The sequence below is a fragment of the Protopterus annectens genome, chromosome 2.part0 (assembly GCF_019279795.1).
Source record: "Protopterus annectens isolate FY-2018-M chromosome 2.part0, PAN1.0, whole genome shotgun sequence".
NCBI classification, from domain to species: domain Eukaryota; kingdom Metazoa; phylum Chordata; order Ceratodontiformes; family Protopteridae; genus Protopterus; species Protopterus annectens.
In genome coordinates this window covers 1,632,481,135-1,632,497,411 of record NC_056728.1, presented here as the reverse complement: position 1 = coordinate 1,632,497,411, position 16,277 = coordinate 1,632,481,135, and the positions used below count along the sequence as shown (strand labels likewise).

The 16,277-nt window shown below is 39.2% G+C and overlaps 1 protein-coding gene across 1 annotated transcript in view; it reads left to right on the top strand.

The window, feature by feature from the left end:
- FBXO8 (F-box protein 8) overlaps positions 1-16,277 on the top strand; it is a 361,063-nt gene that overhangs the window by 45,971 nt on the left and 298,815 nt on the right. Inside the window, exon 2 of the mRNA XM_044060422.1 lies at positions 7,310-7,643. Coding sequence (XP_043916357.1) covers positions 7,318-7,643 — 326 coding nt within the window. The 5' untranslated portion in view covers positions 7,310-7,317. The remainder of the gene's footprint in view (positions 1-7,309; positions 7,644-16,277) is intronic.

Genomic DNA, 16,277 nt, shown 5'->3' with positions numbered 1-16,277 from the left:
TAATAGTTTTACTTATCAACTTCACACATCCTGTCCTCAGTCTTCCCTCATACAGTACGCAGATGACTCCACCATCATTTCTATCGCTGACAGTCCCACTGACCTACTAACCCTGACACAAACATCTCTCAACCTCACTGAAATGTGGCTTGCTAACAACCAACTCATACTAAACCCTAAAAAGACAAAACAACTTACTCTTCCTCCAAAAATCCCTTTAAAAATCCCTTTACTATCATAAATCCTCATTCACCATCTCTTCCCTCAACAACACTACAATCATACCTGAATCGCACACTAAACTGCTTGGGGTAATAGTGGACGATCAACTAAAATTTGACCTTCATGTACTTGACTGCATCAAGAAAACCCACCAAAAGCTTGGCTTGCTCTATAGAAACAAAAGGTTCCTCACACCCAAATCCAGGATCTTACTAGCTCAAGCTTACCTTCTCCCCAACTTCTTTTACAGCTCTAAAATTTTAAACAACTTACAGTCTTCACTACTTTCCAAACTTGAAACCACCTACGACAAAGTTGCTAGATTTGCATCCAATCTGCCCCCCCCCCCCCCAAGATCACACCACTGTCACGTTCTCCAGACACTCGGCTGGCTAGAGTTTTTTTACCCAACTTGTCATTATCCGTACTATTTTAATAAGGCTTCCTCTTGACCTAGCATTTCCTCACTTGTCTTCCTCTATAAGCCCCCTCGATCCCTCAGAAGCTCTGACTAAAATCTCTTACAAATTCACAAACCTAAAAAATATATTGGACCAAATCTCTATAGCTACTTCCCTGCTCTTGCATTGAACAAGCTCCCCATGAACCTTAGAAACATTTCCTATATCCATACTCTCAAGGTACCTTAATGCCACATGGATTTGCCTCTGTAATCATCCCACATGAACCCACCCCTTTCTCTATCACCAGCCTCTCTAGTCCTCCTTTCCTTACTGAAATAACTCGCTTAACTGCTCTGTATTGTACAATTACCCTCTGAAGATAACCCAATGTGTTATGTAAATCCATTCAAATGTTTTACTGTGTATTTCTTTGCTACGGTTTTTCTTCTGTTACAATGCCTCTTACTATACTGTACATTTGCTTAACTATTTTATTGTAATTTTTTTTTCACTGTATTCATATTTACTGTTGTAAATTTTCTTGCTAACTTGTACTGTGGAGCTTTTTCTTCCAGAGCCTTCACTGAAAAAGGGCTTTTGCTCAGGTGGACTATCCTGGTAAACAAATGTCAAATAAGATGATAGTTTATAGGTGTTCACTAGGCTAATGACCACAAGAGCCATTTTAAGCTTAGCCATGCATCCCAATGTCTGGCACCCTTGCTAAGTGTAAGCAGGGTCTTGAAAGATGAAACATTTACAAGCAGGGAGGGGCCTGGGAGATGAAACATTTACTGGTTACCTGTGTCCATTAGAGACCTAGCTGCCAAGCCAGGGATGAATTTCCTGTTCCCATTCAATTGTCCAAGTTGCACTTGAATTGGGGTTAGGGAGGAACTCTGTTTCACATGGATGTGGAGCTTGTTCCAGAGACTGGGTAGCCTCTGGGATACACACTTATCTCTCCAGCAGGTTCTATGTATGTCACAGGCAAGTTTTAAATCTTTAGAATGAATAACTCTGGTGCTGTATGTTTTGTGGATGTGCAGGAGGCCCATCAGAGTGGGGTCTGACAATGCCCTGTATGCCAGGCATAGATCTTCACTCAACAGCCTGTAGGAGACTGAATACAGGGATAGGACCTTGAGGTGCTCTGCATAGGACATTTTACTCCTGCCCTGTAGTCTTTTAGTGAGGAACCTGTGTGGGTGTTCCAGCTGTTTGATATGCCTGGTTAGATACATAGCAAAGGAGGCGTTTTACTGTGATGGGTCTGACAAATGCTGAATATAGCAGAACATTGACTTTCTTGGACCTAGATCCCATACCTTTGTTACTGTACATTTTTACTTTAATAGAAATTAAACCAAGTATAAAAGTGTATTGAATGTGAACACATGTTCAGAAAATGTTCCATCTAAATTTGAGGATCGAGAAAAACATGGTCCTTTTGAATGTTATGATATTGCATGCTTTTGGCTATTAGTGACTGTAGTTTTGAGGGAATTGGCTTAGTTGGCTTAGGAGGAATACATTTGTGAACGAATACTTTGCTGGTAGAAGACTGCATCTTTGCCTGGCACCCTAACAATATTGTAGCATTAGGTAAATCTGTATAGTTTGGGTTGGAACATTAACTTTGAATGCTAAGTAAAGTAGTTTTGGTTGGAGCATAAATTTTGAGTGCAGAGCAGTGTACACTGAAGTGTGTGTGTATATATAAAGCTAAACCCATTAAACGTGTCTGTTAATTACAACAGCCCGTGTTTCTGTTAGCAGCAGTGAATAATAATCAGTTTTTAATTAAACGTAAAATTAGTGTTCTGAAATTAAGGTCAGCTAAACTTTAATATTGGAGAGGTTGATTTCAAATGAACATCTATGTAGCTATTTTGCAAATTTTTATAACTAGTCCCACCCAGGAGTGATATATACGTGTGTGTGTGTGTGTGTGTGTGTGTGTGTGTGTGTGTGTGTGTGTGTGTGTGTGTGTATATATATATATATATATATATATATATATATATATATATATATATTTATCATATTTTTATTTTTAAATATGAGGTATATTTTATAGTAATAGTTATGGCCTCTTTTAGGCAATAGAGTCAAGATTCATTATTCTATTCTATATTTATTCATGTATGCACATTTAATGTTCATTATGTGCAGATTCAGTGCTGATGTGATTGGTTACTTTGTATGTCCTGTGATATGAATTTTTATATTGAAGTGTTTTGGCTGTTTTAATGTTTTATTTTGATGTCCTAACTTTGCAAGATGAAAGTGTTACATTTTGTAATAAATTTTACATTTAATTAAGTGATATTGCTCCTTCTGTTATTGGCAGTGAATACAGGCTGTTGTAATTGGCAACGTTTCTTTGGTTATTGCTTGACTGGCTTGCTTTGGTTCATCATTGAATATAAGTGTCAAAAATGCACAGTAGTTTAAAAGAATGGATCCTGAACTGCCAAAAGGATACAACCTGAATTCATAATGTTAACCAGTAAAACACTTCATTTCTAGTTCAAATGTTGCATTTTCCTAGTCTGTTTTGTATATAAAGCTGATGCTTGGGGATTTGTTATTAAAATGTCTGTGTTGTAAACTTGGACCTGCTATCACCTTTTGCATATTTTGGAGTCCTGTCCCTCAGAGCTGTTCTAAAAACTGGACTTCCCATATGGAAACTTCTAATTAATATATATATATATAAAACCAATAAAATACTTCACACAAACGTATCTTTTCATATGATCCTTTAGTTCTGTTACTGTTTGGATTTAATGTAGAGCTTTGGACCCATAGACTACTTTTTAATAGACTAATACTTTCTTATTAATAGTCTGCAGTAACAGTACATGTAGAAACAAGTATGTTACGCCATCTGTTTAAAAATCCATGTAGATTTCCCTGTCAGCCTACAGATTTGTCGTATTTTCTGGCTTGCAAAGTTCAGCTAATTTAGTGAGTTTGCTCTAAGTGGTTATGAAGTTTATTCATCTTCAGACTAATATAAGTAAAAAAAGGGGGGGGGGTTTAATAAGGAATGCGTTTTATTCAGTCGCTGTAAAAGGTAAAACAATTTTGATTTCAGAAAAGCATTTGAGCTTGGTTTTGCTGATTCCTGGTACTACGTCTGGTACTTATTACCAAAATCAGCAAAACCAACCTTGAATGCTTTTCTGAAATCAGATTGTCTGTTTCTTTTGCAGAGTTCTTTATTTTATTTATTTTTTTTACTTTTTAGAACAACTGAATAAAAAACATTCTTTAAAAAAATAGTTTTTACTACTTTATATCTATACCATATAATGAGTCAGTACTACTCAGCCAAACATTTAGGGTGGTTGAAGAATGTGGGTGGGAAGTCGGCAATGCAGGCAACACCTGCATGCAGTGGGAAACCATCATTATGCAATACACAGCACCTCAGAACCCTGGACAGCTCAGTGCTTCAAGGAACGTAACAGAACCGCAAAAAGACAGAACTACAAAGTCAATTTCAATAAACATTCTAATAGTAATAATATTAATAACCAACAGTAAAAAGTTGTAATAGGTTCTCAGTCCTGGGGAAGAGAGAGAGTTTGCAGCCTTACATGAGAATGTAGTAAAAAAGCTGAATTTTGGGCCTGACTAACTTTGACCTCTGTGGGTATAAAATAAGAAAAGAAAACTACATGCACCTAGCTATGTTTATCTTTCTTGTTGGAAAACTTTTAGATGTGGTAGTTAATGAAGCAGCAGCAAGGAAAACTAATTCCTATACAAAGTATCATGAGATTTCATTTGGCCCCAACATAGTGTGTGCCAAGGAAGCTGACTAGGATATGAACCCCACAAAGAGGAGGAAATTGCTAAGTCATGTTTTGTTTTGTTTTGTTTATTTTTTTTAAATCTGTGCAAGTACTGAGATAATCGTCTTTATAGGAAAATTATTTCTGCAGAAAGAAAATGTGTTTACAGTGTAGCTGTCCTTGAGTCACTTTTTTTTTTTTTTTTTTTACAATTATAAAAATGATTTTTCAGGATCTTGGTACCTACATTTTTATCCAGTATCTCAGTACTTGGCACGTATTTTTAAGAAATAGTACAACTTTTGGAATGTTGAATTAAACAAATGAGATCAGTAAAGATTCAGTAGTGAAAATAGGACAGAATTAATTTTATGTTTTGGAACAACAAAGAGCATGTTAGAATTGTTTTGGTGAAACTGAATTATATTCCAAGAAATGTAATACATTTACTGTGTGTGCGTTGTGGACACTAGTGGCATATTCTGGTGTTAAGTCTGAAAGTGGACTCTGCCAACTGCACCAAGTCACCTTTTTAATGAATAAATATTTTGCTTAATTTAACATTTCAGGTTACTTAAGGTGGGGAAAGCAACAAAAACACTTAAGCTGTTATTTGCATAAGCTTGAACACTTTTTCAAGAGTGATTGCTGTCATTTATTTTCTTTACAGAAAGCCTAATTGGGACCAGCAGTCTTTCACAAAGTGGTACTTTTCATAAATTATAATATCAGTGTGCCAGCTGATTGAAGTGGCAGTTTTGTATTCATAGGTAGGTACTAGGCTGTCGTCCCAAGGGCCTAAGTAAGCCTAGCCAACAAGGTTCCCTGGCTTACGCCACCCAAGAAAGTTATTTTCCTGTGCCCCTGTCGAGCAGGGCCACAGAAGTGATCTTCTGGGTGCATTTCCTATTTCCCATCCACTCATCAGGATTTTTTCTTGAAGAGCACTAATGAGGAACTTTGCTTGACATAGATGGGTAGCTTGTTTCCAGAGTATGGGAAGTCTCTGGGACAGGAATCTGTCCCTCCAGCATGCCCTGTTTATTGTGGTGACAAGGTTTAGGTCCCTAGAGTGTGTAGCTTGGAGAGATTGGGATTTCTTTAGGTGTAGCATGTCCCAACAGCTCTAGGTTTGAATTAGCTTTATATGTTAGGCAGAGATCACCTCTGAGTAGGCGATATGCTACAGAGTAAAGCTGGAGTTTTTTGAGACTGTCAGTGTAATGTGATCTTTAGTGGTGCGTTTATTTTCACAGGGAAGAATAAAAATAAAATGAACAATAGAACCCTGTACTTCTTCTGTCTAATTGTATCCTTAAGGTCTAATTTTGGGGGAAGCTTGAATCCTGTTTTATGTTCACAATGTCGAATCTGACATTGACACCTGAACAGCAAAACCGCTGAAGAGGTAGACTGAAATCTCCGTAAGGGGAGATTTCCGTTTACTTCAATGTAGTGCAGTCACGGAGTTGGTATATTTAAGTAGCGGGGGGGTGCAGGGCTTGCCCCCCTGCTTATAGCAAGTAGTTTTGTTTCCTGACTTTCTTTTTTATTGGGTATTCGATGTTACTGGACTTCGATATGGTGTCGATCATATCGTATTCGAAGTTCAGTAACTTCAAGTATCTAATATAGACCCATCTCAAAGTATGCTTTGCCATTTGAAATATGCTTGCTCTGAGATCCATAATATGCAGATAGTCTGCATTGACAACTGTTGGCATTCCACTGCAAAGCTGGCAGAATATTAACAGGTGTGTGCTACCTGAACATAAATATTTGCATCTGAATCTTTGGCGTAGTGGAAGTTGAGAATTTAAATGACTAGTGCTTTAAATTATTTCTTTGTCCTTTCACAGTGATTTGCACATTTTCTTTTCCCTAGTGGGATATGGATGAGTATGCATTTAATCACTGCAGTCCCTGTGCAAAGAGTTGATCTTAAAAACATTGGTTTACATTCATCTTATTGTTAGGGTTCAGATGTGCACATAGTATTCTTTGTAAAGTAGTGTCTTTGCAGACATATGCAAAAGTATCTGTTCAGTTGTTCACTTCTCTAAATGTTTTGGCCTAGTGCTGTATCTTATTTGCTTAAAACGGTCATGATCCAGTGCTTGTGCTTTGTTCTTGTTCTGGTTTTAGCACTTGTAGCTCTTCTCTGATGCATGTATCTGGTGACTAGCTTGGTTAGCTGTGTCTATCACATCACAGTTTTGAGACCTAAATTGTGTTCGGCAAATGCACAAGGGTAGTAGCTGAAACTGTATATGTAATGATAGCAATATGTTTTTAAACAGTGTCACTTGGATTGTAGTACTGTCCGTTCACATTTTTGCTTGTGTGATAGGTTAACCTAATTGAGTTAAATACTGTTAGCAACACATCCAGCACCTTAATTTCAGTTAGCATTAATAATCCTGTTTTTATTTTCTGAGGCACCCCCCCCCCCCCCCCAGAAATGTGAAGCATGCTTTAGTTAAATAGATACAGGTAGGCAGAGCAGAATAATAAGTGCAGTGTGGAGGTTGATTGCACAATGACTAGGGGTTATGGAGTTAACCGTTCTGTTTGGCCTCAATTGCTGATGTTCCATGCAAGGCATTGTCCTATAGTTAAGTGTGAAAAAGGATTCCAGCAGTGTATTGTCATCCTACCATAGACACCCAAAAATGTTAGCAAAAGCAGAAAGCACAGCTGTTATCATTTTTAACTAAAAAATACTGAGTAAACTAACTTCTAACACATTGTCTCCTATAAAAATATTTAACATGCAGTTCATTGAAAATGTCTTTTTGTTTTCACCAGTAAAGATTATTGATTTTTTCCGTTGTGTGCGTACTGCATGTAGCATTTTTGATGTCCTATTTTTATTAGATTTGCAGATGGGTCAGGGGTTGTGGAGAGTCGTTAGAAACCAGCAGCTGCAGCATCATGGATATAATGAGCAAGGCTACCTGTGCAGAGAACGCTGCAGAAGAATTGGAGCTGATGATGCTAACATAGCTGGACGAAGGAATGGTCAAAGTGGGATTGATCTTTATCAACTGTTAAAGGCCAGGAAAACCCGAGATGAGCAAGGTTTTATCAACTTAGAAATGCTGCCTCCTGAACTCAGCTTTACAATCTTGTCTTATCTAAATGCTACTGACCTTTGCTTAGCTTCATGTGTCTGGCAGGATTTGGCTAACGATGAACTCCTTTGGCAAGGGTAAGTCTGAATGTCGCGTTACATTTCAGCACTGGGATGAAAGGTTATTATGCATGCATTTTTGTGCTTACTTGGATGCAGCTTTGACATTGCATCTTGGAGGTAGGTGATGCACAAAGAGATGCAAATATCTGTAATTTGTATTAAAGGGGGGTAGCATTTTTTTCTTTTTTAAACATGGTCACAGGTATGTTCATGGACTAGGCTATGAGGGTCACCAATACTAAATCATAAAATTTAGGATCACTTGCCTTCTGTATCTCACTTCCAGGCTAGAATTTATGCAGGTAGTGGCTTTTCCACCAAGGAATTGATGGCTATTCTTGCTGTTGGTATAGGTGGCATGATACCTGCTTGTATGCAAACAACCTTGTTTGTCTTTGGTGGTCTCCACTAGTGCAGTCTCCTTAGTAATGCTAGATACAGTTTTTATTTGCAGTTATTCAGTTTTCTCTCCCTCTCTTTATTACTGTTTATGTGTGCATTCGTTTTTCTTTGTCTGTGATTTTCATCTTTAAATCTTATAGTCCGGAAGATTTTCCACTGCTGACAATGAGCACTCCGGGAGTGGTTTAGAAGTTTAGAAGTTTATCGGTACATGTAATTTATGGTAGACTGTTTACGCACACATGCACTGTTTGTTTGAGCCCATATCAAAAAGTGGCAGAAGCATTGTGTTAGGCTTAAGCAGGCTGCTAAAAAAATAAGGCTTATGGTGCTTTCTGTTTAAGGCTGGTTTCACAAACACGGGGAATTTGCTTGTTTCCATTACCTTCAGAACCTCCACCAAAGTAAGTCCCTCTAAAATGTTTAGACGAATGTGCCATTTTAACTGTATTGGACTCTGTAGAGACCTCTAGCCTCCCTAAGATTGTCCTGGATGATATTTCTAAATTGAAGGAGCTTCCTGCTGAGGCTCCATTTCCATCTGTACTTTTCTGTCTTGAGTAAGAGAAGGTACTTTTAAATTAGCCATTTCCCTTTTGCAGGGGAAGAGGAATATTTTTATACCTCTAACTTAATTTTCTTTTGTTAGGGTTGGTGGTTAATATAATGGTTAAGGTGTGTTTGATTCTCACCTTTAAAAAAGAAATTGGTTAGCCTTAGCTAGTTGTGTTTAGTCTGACAAAGTGCTTGTGGTTACATCTCGGGTATTTCGAATATTTCCCTGAGGCAAGACTGCAGTGTGTCGTATGGCCGGGACCAGGTATCCCAAAAAACAACTGCCGGACCAATTCTCAGGTAACCATTTATATGCTTTTTTACCACACACAAAATAACAGTGCTCTACTTTTAGTGGTTACTTTGTTACGAAATGACTGCCCTGCATGAAACATTTTCCTATCTATCACAAGATAGGATTACGCTGTACCTGATCAAGAGTTTTATGCATAGATTTAAGAAATGAGTTATAATCTGTACTACAAGATCCACCTAAATTGTTTGCTTTTGTATAACATTTATATTGTACGGTCACATTACACTTGCTCCAACCCACCTGTATGGTATCATTTTTGTAAAAACATACAATTCCCTTTTGTGTCACAGGCAAATACAGTGCTACCTTATCCATATGCTTTAATAGCTACAGTGTCAAAAACCAGATTTTCCCAGGTCTCATTGACCCCTATGGGGATAGCAGTCATTTCCCTCGTATGCTGTTGGTATGGCCGTGCAGACCCAGCAGTTCGAAACATTAAAAGTCTCCGCATTCACACGTGTAATCGCCTGATAAGTGTTAAAGTTCGGATGCCAGTCTATGTTTGGCTCATCACGTTTAATCAGTTCAACTCTTGTGGCAGGAAAAAGGAAAGGCCACAACAAAAAGAACAATGTAATTAGCACAGCTATCAAAATGATCATGCAAGTTGTCTGAGGTTGCTCAATGTCTCTATTCACTCTATACCTGGCCATTTTGTTCTCGTTGTACAACAGTAACAAGGTTTTTGTCCAGTTCAAAGTTCTTAACCAATTTACAGTGTGTCAAATGAATCCAGGATGCTCGCTCCGTGATCTTGACTGCAGTGGGTGTCGACAGTAGTACCTGGTACGGCCCTTCCCACTTCGGAGAACTCCCAGTTCTTTTTTGTCACAATCTTCACCCAGACCCAGGTGCCTGGGGCTACAGCTGCTTCCGATTTCGGTTGCTCTTTATCTGAAACAGAATTTAACTGCAAAAGTTTGTTATTCAAAAATCGCCTCGTATACCCTGCAAGTGAACTGTCAGCCTCCTAGGTTTCCACCGAGGTGTATAATATGCCCTCCAAAACAAAATTTCAAAAGTAGTTAATCCCTTTGCATTTGGAACAGTTCTCATGCTCAACAGTGCTAGAGGTAAACAGTGCACCCAGTTCTTTTGTGTCTCACTAATCAATTTCCTAAGCTTATTCTTCAATACCCCATTGTGCCTCTCTACTAATCCTGAAGATTGGGGGTGATACGCACAGTGGTTTTTCAATGATATACCGAAATAATGACTAAGTTGTAGTACTGTATGTGTGCCATTGTCACTATAAATCTTTTCCGGCATGCCAAATCTGGGTATAATTTCTTTAACAAGGACCTTTGCAGCAGTAGCTGCATCTGGATTTTTAGTTGGAAAAGCTTCCACCCATTTAGAAAACATATCTATAATGACAAGACAGTACTTTTTATTTTCACATTTGTTCAGTTCTATAAAATCCATACAAATAGTATGAAACTGATACGGTGGTGTAGGGAAACTCCCTTGTTTAACAAATTAGATGGTAGAATTGGTTTCTTTTCCTTGGAGATGTACAGTCCCTTCTCAAGGATTGCTCCTCGTTTTATCCACTTTTGTTTTTCTACATTTGTAGTAAGTGTCTGCATTGTTTTTAACATTTCTAAATCTAAAATCTCAGAGGGTTGTAATTCCTCACTCAAAAGAAAAACTTCTGAAGCTGCCTGTTTTGCAGCTGTGTCAGCCCTCGCATTACCTTTTGAAATTCTGTCCTGTTGCTTGGTATGAGCTATGCATTTGCAAATAGCTAATTTTTGAGGTAACTGAATAGAGTCTAATAAATCTAAAATAAACTGCGCATGATTAATTGGTTTACCAGTAGATGTTATCATTCCTCTATTTTTCCACTGCTGCGCAAAAACATGTACAGTAGAAAAAGCATACTAGCTGTCAGTAAAAATATTCACTTTCTTACCTTCTGCTAAGGTACGTGCCCTTGTCAAGGCAATCAATTCTGCTGCTTGTGCAGATAAGTTGTGTGGTAAAGACTTTGCTTCTAAAATCTCGGTATCAGAAACTATTGCATACCCCACTAGATTCTGTCCTGTAGGACCCCTCCTGCACGAGCCGTCCACATAGTATGTCACCTCGGCATCATCCAAGGGAACATCTGTAAGGTCTTGTCTAGGTAGTGTCTTTTGTTCAATCTCCTGCAGGCAGCAGTGAGGTTTGCCATCTGCAGGGGTTGGGAGCAAAGTTGACGGATTCAAAGTTGTGCATCGTTCAATTGTCATATGAGGTTGGCTCAACAGTATAGTCATACAGGAAAGATGTCTAGCAGGTGAAAGATATGCTACTGTTTCTTGCAATAAAATGATTGTGACTGCATGAGGCACTCTCAATGTGAGAGGGTGGAACAACACTACTGAGGCTGAAACCTGCACTGCCATTGCAGCTGCAACTACTGCTTGTACACAGTGGGGCAAGGATCGCTCCACTGGGTCTAACTGTGATGAATAGTAAGCTATAGGGCGTTGTGTCCCCATGATGCTTTGTCAACACTGATGTCATATAACCTTGCTTACAATTTACAGTTTGAAAAAAATCGCTTATGATAGTTTGGTAATCCTAAAACTAAGGAAGATGCTATCAGTTGTTTTAGCCTGCAGAAAGCTGCTTCTGCTTCTGGTGTCCACTGTAATAAATCCTGTGCTGCCATCGGCTTTTTGAATATCAAGTTAGTCAGTGGAGCAGATTCCAAAGCATAATTCGGTATCCAACTCCGACAAAAGTTAGTAGTTCCCAGGAAGGACATCATTTCCTTCTTGGTAGTTGGTCTAGGTGCTTGTAATATTGCTGTTTTTCTGTCTTCATCTAAAATTCTGCCGTCTTTGGATATTACATATCCTAGGTGTTTAACTTGTTTTCTCCAAAGTTATAGTTTGTTTTTGTTTACCTTGTGTCCTTGAGTAGCTAAAAATTGTAATAATGCTATGGTATCCTCTGCATTCTTGCTGGGTGGGGGCTGTCAGCAGAATATAGTCTACATAAAGTAAAATCTGACTACCTTTCGGTGGGATAAATCCCGCCAGGTTACTTGCCATTTCTTGTGCAAATATCGTTGGACTTTCACAATATCCCTGTGGTAGCCTCGTATATGTATATCGTTTCCCCTGAAATGTAAATGCAAACCAATGTTGGCTGTCTGGGTGTATTGGTATCGAGAAAAATGCATTGCTGATATCTACCACAGAAAAATACTTCTGCTGAGGTTTCAAATCATTTAATAAGGTGTGTGGATCTGGCACCGTTGGTGCCCTGGGTATAACTGCGTCATTTACAGCCTGTAGATCTTGGACCATACGCCATTCCCTGTTTGCTTTCCTGACCGGAAATAAGGGTGTATTACTATTAAGACTCCTTCCTTAAGTAAGGCTGCTATTATAGGTTTGATCCCTATCTCTGCATCCTTTCTCAAGGGATACTGTCTTTTCTGAGGTCTAAATGCTGACTTTGGCGTAATAGTAACTGGTCCTGCTGTACGAATAAGTCCTACATCTGGTTTCCCTGTTGACCAGAGAGTCTCTGGTATATCTCGTAAGGCTTTTTCCTCTTCTTCCAGTAAGAGTAATACTCAGCTATCCTCACTAGCCTGTGAGTGCACAGCTGGGTGTGTCTGTGTTATCCAATTCAATTTCTGCTTCTGTACTCCTTGTTCAGAGAGTTCTAACTCTGTCTGTCTGTTTTTCCCACCTCGTGACTTTTTCTCTTAAGTCTGCCCACTTCAAATTTCTATTTTCAGTTAAGCTCACATGTGGCAATCGATTAGATTTGTAAAGTGCTAAGAATTCCTGGGGCAATTAACAGCTTATTACACTGTTTCCTTCTGTGTCCCAGTACAAATTTCGTAATACTAGCCTATTAGCATGGTTTTTAAACAACTCTTGCTCATATTCTTTATCAGGTCCTGGTCTATTACAGTAATATAGAGTACAATGCAACAAATGCTGTGTCGGTGTCAAGGGAGGGGGATTTACTGATGGCTACGTTCATCAGTTCTTCGGTTACTGCCCCTGGACCAGTCGTAACCAAGTCCTGGCTGTACCAATAATATGTCTCACCCTCCGGTCGCACTACAAAAGTATCCATTTGTCGCTGTGCTTCCATACCCTGCATGGTTGGGACTATGGCTATGCCAAATACCTGTATTAAGTCTGTGCCCAAGAGATTTACTGGGCATTTTGCAGAGACAACAATTTTGCTTTTCTGGGTCAATCCTGAAACGGGGTCAGTTATTGCTATGTCATGAGAGAGCGGCTCCCGATACAGCTGTCCATTAGCTGCTTTTACTAGTATGTAATGTGGTGATTCTGAATCTTCCGGTAATTTGGAAGGATGTATCCGGGTCCGTGAAGCCCCTGAGTCGCACAAAAATTAGACTTCCCTCCCTTCTACCAGAAGCGTAACTTCCGGTTTTGTGTCTGCTAAGTAGAGCTCCAAGCTTAATAATGCTAAATCCAAAATTTCATTTGCTTCATCATCTACGAATTCATGTACATCCTCTATCCCTGCTACCACACTCTCGTTTGGCCTTGTTTGTTCTCATTCAGTGATTCTTGACTATCATATAGTCATTCCTCAACTTTCCTTATCTTCCGTTGTTACTTTTTTATTTAGCCTGCAATCCCTTGCCAAATGTCCTTTTTTCACCGCATTTGAAACATTCACCCCTTTTCTTTCTTTCCTCAAAATCTTCTGATCGCTTATCGGATTGCTTGTTTCCCTGGGCATTTTTCTTACCCTTTTCCCGGCTTGTACTACAAAGACTTCCGACCCATCTTCTACTGCAAATACTTGAGCTTTTTTTTTCCTTTTGCTATTAAAATGCCTTTCGGCATGTCTCTCATATTCAAGTAATGACTGTAATCTACCTGTACGATGATCTGCCATGTGCTTTGTAATAAAGCTGTTAATGGGAGTAATACTACCTTTTAGGAATGCATTCTTTAGCTGCTACTCATATGGGGAATCATGTGTTTGATCTTCAGGTATCTGCATTCTGCAATGGTTATTAAAACACTCTAATAATCTAGCATAATATCTATCAACAGTTTCACTTTCTTGCTGTATGCACTGATTAATGCAAGTCCAATCAGCCCTAGGTTTCCACTTTTCAGAGATTCGGTCTGTCAGACCTTTTACTCTGTTATCCAATTCTGCATTACTGTGTGGGAGTGGTCTGAGCTCTGCGTCACGAGGATTCCAGTTGCCACTGATCATGTGCCAATCTGGACCTACAATTTGTCTAACTACTTTTTCTACTTCTCCATTCAAATGGTAACTTAATCTCATACCCTGTAAGTCTTCTAAAAATTTTCTAAAATTAACTTTCGGATGGGGAATTCCCTCTGTGGCTTTCCGGATATCTTCCGGTGTCCACGGTCTATAAACCAAGAGAGTTGGATCCTGTCCTGCCTGCCCTGCCTGTGGATTCGGTACTTCTATGAGTGGACATATTTCTTCCTCACTCATAGCTCGTGAATTTTTATTCATCTCATATAATTCAGTTTCCCCTTTCAAGTTACGTGTTTGAGACCTAGTCTCGATAGGATCCCTAACAAACGGTTGTGATTTTGCAGGAACAGCTGGGTATAGCGGAGGTGGATCGGTTTGTCCACTCGCTTCATATTTTGGTAAGGGAAGTGGAGGGGGCGGAGGAGGGTCCGTTGCTATTACCAAGTTATTATCTTCTTTGTCTAAGAACATTGCTTTTGAATTTTTAATCTTTTGTTCTCTGCGATTTGCTTCCTCAAGCCACCTATGTGCCTGAGGGACTCCTAATTGCTGCTGCTTTTTTAACTGACCTTTCGCGTCTGTTTTCAGTTGTCTGACAAGTTTAACAAGTGCAGATTTATCTAAATTACCATCGAATTTGTATTTTTCAACCCATTTCGTATAGTACTTAACATTATCGACACGCTGTAATTGCATATATTTCGCGTCTTCAGTTAGGGGCAGGTCTCGGGAATTTTTCGTGCACTGATTTCCCATGTTGCCTTAGCTAAGCTGTAGTTTGTTACGTAACCCTTCTTATCACGTGGTACCACAGTTCTACACCTTTTCACAGTTTATCTAGCATAACTGTCTACCTATTCTGTTTCCCTGATCTGACAATACAGTAACCTTTTTGTCCCTGATCTGCACATGCAAATCCTCCTGACAAAAACTAGTTCTGTAACTAGTCCCAGATCTAAAACAGAAAAAGGTAAATTCCTCCTTACCTGACCCTCTGTGAGTTGATCCACCGGATTGTTGACTCGTCCTCCAATCCCAGATTAGAAACAGTGGCTGGCCTCTTTCGAACGACAATTCAGTCGGAGGTCTTTCAAAACAGAAGAGGCGATTTGGCCTCTTCTCCATACAGGTACATGCCACTGCGGCCATATTCTGACCTAGGCCTAGAGCGAGAGGTACTTTCCGGTCCGAAGGACCAAACTGTCGAATGAAAAATATACTTTAAAAATGATCAAAACACGGTAGGTTCAGGTTAAGGCACTTTAATCTTGCAGCAAGGAGACAAAAACGTGCTATTACAGAGTTTGTCTGACAAGAAACAGGAAATGCTTTCATTTTTATACATTTTCTAATAAGACATTGCCTACCAAGCTGACGTAGCAAGTTATAAGTCTTTCCTAAGACTAGTCATCTTTTTTTCCTGAATCCCTCTGGTGTTCCCCATATAACTTCTGTGGACTGGGGGATAGCAAAGTCCTATAATGCCATTGGGATCCCCATAATGGACAAGGAAGAGGCACTTTTTGTCTAGTTAGGAAGGGGGGGGGCTGGGAAAGTGCCCTTTCTCAACCAGAATGTTATGCTCATCCCTGGTGAAACTGATGTCATTAAACATTCTGTCTGCCTTTATTTTCCTGTCCAGAATGAAACTGAAAGCTAAACCGAATATCTTCTCCTGCTCCAGTTATACTGGACAGGAGTAGTTTACTAAGTCTGGCTCAGGGCCTTGTACAGGTTGTTGTCTCGTTATCGGGTAGTTTCTGGTAAAAAAAATGGGGAAAGGGAGTTTTGTTTTTCTGAAGAGATTCAAGAATTTGAATCTGGAGAGGAATGGGTTAAGACTTTTTTTTTTCCTCCAAATTCTGATTCGGGCTTGGAGGAGAACATGTTACATAGATTTCCCTGTCAAGGATTTACTTTCTCTAAGGCTGTTTCCAGAATGTGCCAATGTTTTCAGTGTAGAGCCACTTTGTAGTTTTATATATCCAGGAGACAAGATGGAAGGGCAGTGCAGCAAAGCCATTTCGCTTGGGGTCCAAAGTCTGCTACACTGGAAGAAGACAAACTAGAAATTGAATGGGAATTGTGATGAGGGAGATGCTTCAAAAGACAGTGAGAGATATCTTTAGAATTTAGTA